This window comes from Pelophylax lessonae (genome assembly GCF_965119305.1).
Source record: "Pelophylax lessonae genome assembly, chromosome: 11".
Taxonomy (NCBI): domain Eukaryota; kingdom Metazoa; phylum Chordata; class Amphibia; order Anura; family Ranidae; genus Pelophylax; species Pelophylax lessonae.
The window spans coordinates 153,459,770-153,469,151 of record NC_138778.1 but is presented as its reverse complement, the minus strand read 5'-3'; the positions used below and the strand labels follow the sequence as shown (position 1 = coordinate 153,469,151).

The window sequence follows — 9,382 nt, the reverse complement described above, 5'->3', positions numbered from 1 at the left end:
TCAATGCAAGTCGCCTCCAGGTCGCCCCAAAGTAGTACAGGACCCTTTTTCTAAGTCGGAGTGACTTGTGTCGCTCCTATTAGAACCGGTCCTGTACTACACTATGGGACGCGACGGTGCGTGACTTGTCAGGCTGACCAAGTCGTATTAGTGTGAACCGGCACTAAGTCTCGGTTCACACTAGGTCGCGTTCCAACTTCGGGGGCGACCTGTGAAGTCGCGTGCACCGCGACTTCGGCGCGATTTGCACGGACTTCATATAATGAATGTCTATGCAAGTTGCTCCGAGGTCGCCCCGAAGTAGTACAGGACCCTTTTTCTAAGTCGGAGCCACTTGTGTCGCTCCTATTAGAACTGGTCCTGTAGCACTGCATGGACCGCGCGGACCACAACTTGTCAGGCCGCCAAGTCGCGGTAGTGTAAATGGACACTTAAGGATAAGTTCTACTTTTTGTAAAAAAAATATAAATGCGTAGGTTAGAAAAAAATTAGCATTTCTTTTTTTCACTGGAGCCTGTAAAGCATTGCACCCACAATCGGCAGATCGCGTGTGCAATGCCAGGATTCGGCAGTCTCTCAGCCAGCTGAGGGAAGTACAGGCAGATAATTGCTGAAGTCCAAGAAGAATCAATGAACGAGACCACTCACTAGCGCCCTCCCAGTTCATTGTGAACTACTGCGGTGGATGATGGTTCTTGTAGTTCATTCAGTAACACATCTATTTGAATGAATAATGTGTGGGCGGAGCCTTGCATTGCTGTGCTGTTTTCAGATTGTCACCATGGGTGCAGGGAGAGGATCACCCACCCGCTCTCACAGTGAGGGGGATCAGGGTGGTGGCAGCAGGCAGTGACGTAGTGTGGGTTGTTGGCGTCTAGGGGAAGGCAAGCAATTTTCGCCCCCTAACCTGTGGACTTTTAGATACCCCCATCCCTCCGCTTTGATCACACCTCCAGACCCCCCCCATCACATCTCCAGTTACTATAAATTTGATCATACCTCAACTCTGATCACACACCCCCACATACCTCCCATCACACACACACAATCCCCCCCACATCTCACCAGTCTTGCAGCACCAGGGATAGAAGGGTTAGCTGTGTCCCACATAGTTACATAGTTAGTGAGGTTGAAAAAAGACATCAGTCCATCCAGTTCAACCTATGATGTGTGTGTGTTTGCTTTTAACCGTACATTGTATACCCCTGTATGTTGTGGTCTTTAAGGTGCCCATCTAATAGTTTTTTGAAACTATCAATGCTCCCTGCTGATATGACTGCTTGTGGAAGAGAATTCCACATCCTTACTGCTCTTACAGTGAAGAACCCCCTTACGTATTTTAAGGTTAAACCGCCTTTCCTCTAGTTTTAGTGAGTGGCCACGTGTCTTATTGTATTTCCTTTCTCGAAAAAGTTTGTTCCTTTATGCTCGGGTCACCAGTACAGTATTTGTACATTGATATCATATCCCCTCTCAAGGGTCTCTTCTCCAGAGAGAACAGGTTCAGTGCTTGTAGTCTTTCCTCATAGCCGATGTCCTCCATTCCCCTAATTATTTTTGTTGCCCTTCTCTGGGCTCTCTCCAGTTCCAGCACATCCTTCCTGAGGACCGGTGCCCAGAACTGGACAGCATACTCCAGATGTGCCTGGACCAGAGTCTTGTAGAGCGGGAGAATAATCTCTTTATTTCTGGAGCGAATCCCCTTTTTTATACATCCCAGTATTCTGTTGGCTTTGCTTGCAGCGGCTTGGCATTGCATGCCACTGCCAAGCCTGTTGTCTACCAGTACCCCCAAGTCCTTTTCCATCTTAGATTCACGCAGAGGTTCCCCCCCTAGTGAGTAGCTTGCTTTTGTGTTTCTGATGCCCAAGTGCATTACTTTACATTTTTCAACATTAAACCTCATCTGCCATGTAGTTGCCCACCCCGTTATTTTGTTCAGGTCCGCTTGTAAGGTTTCCACATCCTGCATAGAAGATAGGCAGGAGAATATCTCCAGCACTCACTAGCGCCCTCCCAGTTCATTGTGAAGTACAAGCTGTCTGCTGCGGTGGGAGATGGTACTTGTAGTTCATTCATTCACAGATCTATTTAAATGAATGTGTGGGTGGAGCCCTGCATTGCTGTGCTGTTTTCAAATTGTGACAATGGGTGCAGGGAGAGGATCACCCACCCGCTCTCACAGTGAGGGATCAGGGTGGTGGCAGCAGGCAATGATGTAGTGTGGGTTGTTGGCGCCTAGGGAAAGGCCAAGCATTTTTCACCCCCTAACCTTTGGACTTTAAGATACCCCCACTCTGATCACACCCCCATCCCTTCACTTTGATCACATCTCCAGATCCCTCCACTTTGATCATACATCCACTCTGATCACAGACCCCCAGATACCTCTCCCCCAATCACACACACACAATCCCCCCCCCCCCACATCTCACTTGTTCTGCAGCATCAGGGATAGGAGGGTTAGCTGTGTCCCGCACAGGCAGGAGAATATCTCCAGCAGAATTTCCGGTGTCAGCTGCAGCAACCAGCAGGGAGCCTCCTCCTCCACCGGCAACCCTGGCCTGACCCACCCCCTCACTGCCGGCACACACTTGGGATCTGCCCTCCTCTGCATGCTTGGATCAGTAGTTCCCCCTGCTTTCTTGGGGACAGCAGGTAAACTAAAGCCTCCATACTGCGCCCTCTCTCCTACAGGGGGCAGCATGGAGGTTCTGGTTTGCCTGTTGGGGGGCTGGTATTTTTCCACCCCCCCCCCCCCCCAAGCTGCCACCAGCACTGTCTGCATCCCTCTAAATGTTACGCCTAGGGCAACTGCACAGGCTTCCCCCCCTTACGTTACACCACTGGTGGCAGGTGCATTATTGTAACACCCTAAATACAGATGTAACATGCTACAAAAGTTAACTTATCCATTAATGGATTTCAGTTTGCCCCTACCTGTGTGTCTTTTGCTCAGGCGTCGGGCTTTACTGATTGAACTGCTTAGACCCTCTAGGCCAGGGATATGCAAAGTGTGGCCCTCCAGCTATTGCAAAACTACAAGTCCCATCATGCCTTTGCCGCTGGGTGTCATGCTTGTGGCTGTCAGAGTCTTGCTATGCCTCATGGGATTTGTAGTTCTGCAACATCTGGAGGGCCACTGTTTGCATATCCCTGCTCTAGGCCAATGATGGCGAACCTTGGCACCCCAGATGTTTTGGAACTATATTTCTCATGATGCTCATGCACTCTGCAGTGTAGTAGAGCATCATGGGAAATGTAGTTCCAAAACATCTGGGGTGCCAAGGTTCCCCATCACTGCTCTAGGCTAACTGCAATTCTTGGCAAGTGACATCCCCCTCATTTGGTAACCATCTCTGTTTCTTGCAGGACCGTTATGGAGAAATCATTTTTGGAATATTATGATTTTTATGAAGCAGTTTGCAAAGACAGATTTCATCTACAAGGACAGAGCATGCAGGTAATAAATTGGGGCTTATTTATGTTTAATAATTTGGTGGTTAAGGCTCCATTCACACTAGTGCGACTCCAATGTTGCGTGATTTCGCGTGCGACTTTACACTTTGGAACTCAAGTTACAAGAAAGTTGCATCAAAGGTCATTAAGTTAAATTAGGTCACATAGATTGGAACAGTTGCCATTGAAATCAATGGGTTGCGACTTGCTATGCGACTTTGTGTTCCAAGTCGCACTATTGTGAACAAAGCCTAAACCAATGATATTATGAAAATTGGAGCTCCTCCCGGTTTACTATATGTTGGCATTTCAGTTGGTTTATGTACATGAAAACGCAATACTTCTGGGGACAAGCTGATACCTGTTTGACCAAAATCTACTAATAGCTGCTGCATGGTATCTATGCCGCCAGGCTACACTCCACAGGCCCATACTAGCTCCTGACTTGGTACACAGTCCTCCTCATCTGCAGATTTGCTATGGGACAGTCAAAGGGTCAATCTTGACACCTTGCTTTTAAAGATTCGTGAACACGACATGTTCTGTGTGAATTTCCTGCATCTTTACTGATCCAGTTAGTTCAGCTGTTCGCATATTTCATCGAAGTGCGCTCATGGGAAAAATGTGGAGACGGAATGTGAGGAAGTTTTGACAAGCCTTGCAGGAAGCATTGGCCAACCTGTGTGTGGTTTCAGAGGTGCTATAGGACCAGAACCGATGCCCCCTGGTGTCATGTTGGGGAATTAACTTTCACAGCTGCAACAGCTTTTGAGTTGTATAACCAGGTTTAACTTTCTTGTACAGAGAAATTGTAATCTTAAGGATAAAGCTACCTTTTAAAGTGATTGTAAAGTCTTGTTTTTTTTTTTTTTTTTTTTATAAGGGCCAGTGCACACCATACGCAGTCCAGTGCGATTGTTTTTTTTTTTTTATCTGCATCAGAAACGCATGGAAATTAGGTTATGTGGTTTCCAATGGCATAGTTCATTGCGGTCCGTTGCAGTTCCAGAAAAAAAAAAATAGGATATGCTGCATTTTTTCTGCACTGAACTGCACTGAAACGCAGTAAAAATGCACTGGGATGCACATGTCCCCATTTAGGGCCCGTTCACACCACATGCAGTCCAGTGCAGGTTTTTTCTGCATCAAAAACACATGGATAGTAGGTTTAATGGTTTTTAATGGCATAGTTCACACCAGTGCGGTCTGTTCCAGGGCGTTCCAGTTAAAAAAAGAACATGCTGCATTTTTCAAGTAACAAGAAAAGCTGGCACATGAATGCTTCCTTTTAAAGCCATTTATTCCAGCATGGCAGCAGTGTACAGCATGGTAAAATGCTAACGCATTCTGGCCGTAGCCTTACTCATAGCATGCTGCATTTTTCCTGCATTTGACTGTACTGAAACGCAGCGTAACGCGCCTAAATGCACTGGAACACACATGTCCTTATTTAAAGTTAAGAAAAAATAGGGGGGAAAATGCACTGGACTGCATCAAATTGGCGTCAAAAACCTGCATTTAGAAAAGCATCTGGAACGCATCCGGACTGCCTTTCTATCGGGTGATCTGGCCCTTAAGGTGAAGACAAAAAGAGGGGGAAAGCATCAAAAACGCACAAGAACGCTTCAAAAACGCGCATGCAAAAGTGCATCCGGAACGCATTCGGACTGCGTTTCTATGGTGTGGTCCTAAAAATAACAAACGTTATACTCGCCTATTCTGTGCAGTTGGTTTTGCACAGACCAGCCCAGATCTTCCTCTTCTTGGGTGTCTCATCAGTGCTGCTGGCCCCTCCCGAGTGCCCCCATAGCAAGTAACATGCTATGGGGGCACCCGAGCCAAGTCACAGCTCTATGTATCCATTCAGACATGGAGCCACGGTTCAGCCCCGCCCCCTCTGTCCTGATTGGCTAACTGACTATGACAGCAGCAGGAGCCAATCAGGAGGGAGAGTCCTAGACGGCCGAGGCACTCATGGACATCGTTAGATAGAAACGGAGCTCAGGTAAGTATTATGGGGGCTGCTACACACAGAAGGCTTTTTATCTTCATGCATAGAATGCACTAAGATGAAAAAAAAACTTCTGCCTTTACAATCACTTTAAGCCCTGTACACACGGGCCGAAATCAGCCGGTACAGTAGATACATTGGCCCTTGTGTACAGGTCCTTGTTTGATGCACGCCTTCTGTTGAACAAGCATGCTGGAAAACCGGCATCCGATCGGCACTCTAAGCCAATGGCTGCAAGAGTTGACCAGTGTGTTCTGGAGAGGGGGAAGTCCCCCTGTCAGAACACAATAGCTCAGCCGAGATCGCTGTACTAACATTGTATTGTTAGTACAGCAAGCTTTTTCAGAGCTCCTCGCACCGTGTGTACCAGGCTTTAGACATGAAATCTCATAGGAGAAATTGCTTTACAACTCTGCATGTTCAGCCTATGCAAGTAGAGACTGTCAGAACATACAGATATCTATCAAACTATACCCAGTCAGAGAAAGGTGAGCATTATATAGGCAATTTTCCAGGACTTTAATCAACTGAAATTCAAGATGTGGGTGGCTTCACAATTCAATTTCAAAATCAAGGGAGCCGGGTGGAAAATTGTCGACAAAACAATGACTACATTCTATCGCATGCTGTCGCTGTTTGGGTATTCAGGCACAGGTGCTGTGGCTGTCTGTATGCAATAGCCAGCAGTGGAAATTCCTCCATTTCACTGAGTAGCAGATGAAATTTGAATGATTTCTCTTGTTCAGGCCCCAGAGCTGTACGAAAGAAATCGAAGTGTGCATGGCAAGCTGCTTAGTCTCATACATGAATCAAGTATGGTGCTTGGATACCGAATGCATATAATTGTTCTGGATCTATTGGCTAATTATTTAAGGCAGAGCTTAGAGTTCAGTCAACCCCCCCCCCAAAAAAATAATTTTAAAGTTAGCAACTATAACTACTGTTGCTGCTGACTTTTACTATTGGGGAACTTACCTGTACAGGGATCTAGCAGTGTCCTCACCTGAGCCAATACGGGGGCTGGCGCCGCCATCTTGGCTAAGGGAAACACAGCCTTTTTTCCTACTGCGCATGTTCGAATCACGCAACACTTTGCCAATGGACCGGTTGCAGGGACAAGGAGGGGGGCAGAAATTCCTGCTCACTTCACTGTGGCAAACTAGGCCGGAAGTGGGAGCGGGTACCTGTCAAACCTAGACAAGCAGAGCTTTCACTTTTGGGTGGAGCTCCACTTTAAGTCTCCATTCTTACCTGTCCAATGGTCCAGCACTGTCCTCTTCTCAGTGCCGGTTTTCAGGCCTCTTCGTTGGCCAGCGGGGGATGACGTCCTGGCACTTGGAGACCAGCCTTGCACTGTAAGCTGAGCTGCGCATGCACATCTCAGTTTATAGTGCTGGAGGAGATGGCGAACAGGCAGGTAGGGGCATTTTATTGCAGAAGAGGCAGTGCATGTTTATTCTGCAATAAATGCCCACCTGCTGGCAGTTGTTTACAGCGGGGCTTCCCGCTTTAAGCAAAAAAAAAAAAAGCAACAGACCTGGACTCTCTTTAAAGAGGTAGTTAAGCCCCCCTTGTTTACTTGTACCTATAATAAGGCTTACCTGCAGGTACAGTAAATATCTCCTAAACATGCACTGTATAGGAGATACTTATTGTAGTAGCAGCCAGTGACGTCAGTGGCACATGCGCACTGCGATCTGAATGGACGGCATGCTGTCCTTTGAGAGAGCCATGACTCCCATGAGTGACGACATTGCAGCTTGGCCATTGGTGAATGGTTCACCAACACCCGCAGACCCAGAAGGAAGACCGGGTCAAGATGGAAGACCTGTCAGTGGAGACAGTGCACCGCTGGGGGGGGGGCTTCGTTCTAAGATAAGTCTTTTATATTGCGCTAGTATGCGATGCGTACTAGCTCATTATATTGTCCTGCACAGGAATTTTTTTTGTTCACTACTGCTTTAACGTCTGCACTATAAAAGACACTGTGTCCAAGTATGAAAACGTACAATAAAAAAAAAAGTAAAAAAAAGAAGGGGGGGGGGGGACAATGTTTTTTTTTTTTTTTTCTTAAAAAGATGAAACTCTAATTTCTAAATTCCTTTTAAAAATCTTAGTTGCCTGGCTGTTAACTCACTGACAATAAGACTCCACTCACATCTAAAGCGATCCTAATCGCGGGCAGAATTGCTGCAATTCTGGTCACAATTTGAAATCACAGGAGGCTTGTGTGATGCCATTATGTAATGGCACCCCAGTCGCGACGCGATTGTCACCCGACGAATCGCGGTGAAATTGTGCAAATAAAATTGTGGGCCACTTGTCGCCTCAAAAGAAGTTCCGGGTGACAGGCGGCCCACGATATTTGCACAATTTTATCATAATTTTTGATTGGGGTGCCATTAGGAAGTAATGGCGTTGTTCAAGTGTCCCAGATTTGCTGCAATTTTGAATCACGCGGCGGTTCCATCCACGATTCTGATCGCTCAGTTGTGAATGGAGCCTTAGTAACCATTATGCCTTTCCCTAGCTGTTTCCTTTCAATCAAAGTATTGCTTCAACATGACAGCCAGGCAGTTGGCTTTTTCAAAAGGAAAATAGCAGCTTACTTATTTCTCTGACTGACAGGATTCCTTAAGCTGGATACACACTATACAATTTTCTTTAGATTTACCAAAACCATATACTATGAGGTCAGACCTAATCACTTTCAAATTGTATGCAATCAGACAGGCCCTTGCACTACATAGAAAAGGTAAATCTAAAGGAAATCTACCAACAAAATTTGTATAGTGTGTATCCAGCCTTAGGCTTATGTGTTCTGGAAAATGTGTGTTTGAAACAAGTTTCTTTCTGGTTTTAGGATCCATTTGGTGAGAAGCGAGGGCATTTTGACTACCAGTCTCTGCTGAGCCGCTTGCAGCTTATCCAGCAAAGAGTTCGGGAGAAACATCGGTGTGAGACTGTGGATATAGACTCAGAATCCAGCTCTTCTGAAACAGAAATGGACACCCAGGGGAGTTCAAACCCCTAAACTATGGGAATGCAAGTTGCATAACCGTAGCCAAGTTCTTAAGGATTACACGGACAATAAAAAGACTTTGTTCTAAACAAAGCCTGATTTGCTTTTGGCTGCTGTTTGGGGGCAGAGTCAGTCCATCTCTCTGCTAATCCTTAGATGATGGCCTGTAACCATCCTATAGACCAAAGGCTGGGGGCTTGGACTAATGGAGCCTGGATCGAAACACGAAGGCGGCGCACTTTCTCGGATTCAATCCTTTTCTTCGTGAAATGGTCATTTAGTGGCCCAGACAAGCCAAAGAGTTTTATCACAAGCAAATTGAGCCTTCCCCAGCCACGGGATTAACCAGTTGCCATTTTTAGCTCCAGACATGATTATGCACCCCCATCCCTCTACATTTTCACCCCAGAGAAGTGCACTTTGTCTTATTTAATGGGCATTGTCCATTTCCCTGTTATATATATTTGGTACTGGGATAAATCAAGGCTTCAACGCCTTCTTCTTCTTTTTTTTGTAATTTTTGTGATGGTTGTAAATTTGGATGAGAAAAGTGTATACATCTCTTATTTTACTAAAACTGTATCTTACGGACAGAATTCAGGGACACAAAAAAGGTCCAATAAATCTGTTTTCTTACCTAGGGGCTTAGATGCCAGCTAAAAGAGTACAAGAGTTTGAGCCATAAAGCAAAAGACATTAATAAGGGCATATGGATATGTGACTGTTAGGAGTATTGGGTTAGTGTACGGGACAATGAGGGCACTTAAATAGGTTCTTTTATACAAAGACTGCAACGGATCAACTTCTCCCTTTTTATTTAGGAAGGTCCAATATTCTAATTTGTAGCTTGAAATTTGCAAAGTCGGTTAAGAAGTTGTAACGTTGCAAAA

The 9,382-nt window shown here is 45.9% G+C and overlaps 1 protein-coding gene across 1 annotated transcript in view; it reads left to right on the top strand.

Annotated features, from left to right (window-relative positions):
• Window positions 1-9,132, top strand: part of UBE2Z (ubiquitin conjugating enzyme E2 Z) — a 32,912-nt gene extending 23,780 nt beyond the window's left edge. Inside the window, exons 6-7 of the mRNA XM_082272388.1 lie at window positions 3,373-3,463; window positions 8,334-9,132. Coding sequence (XP_082128514.1) covers window positions 3,373-3,463; window positions 8,334-8,504 — 262 coding nt within the window. The 3' untranslated portion in view covers window positions 8,505-9,132. The remainder of the gene's footprint in view (window positions 1-3,372; window positions 3,464-8,333) is intronic.
• Window positions 9,133-9,382: the final 250 nt, after the last annotated feature.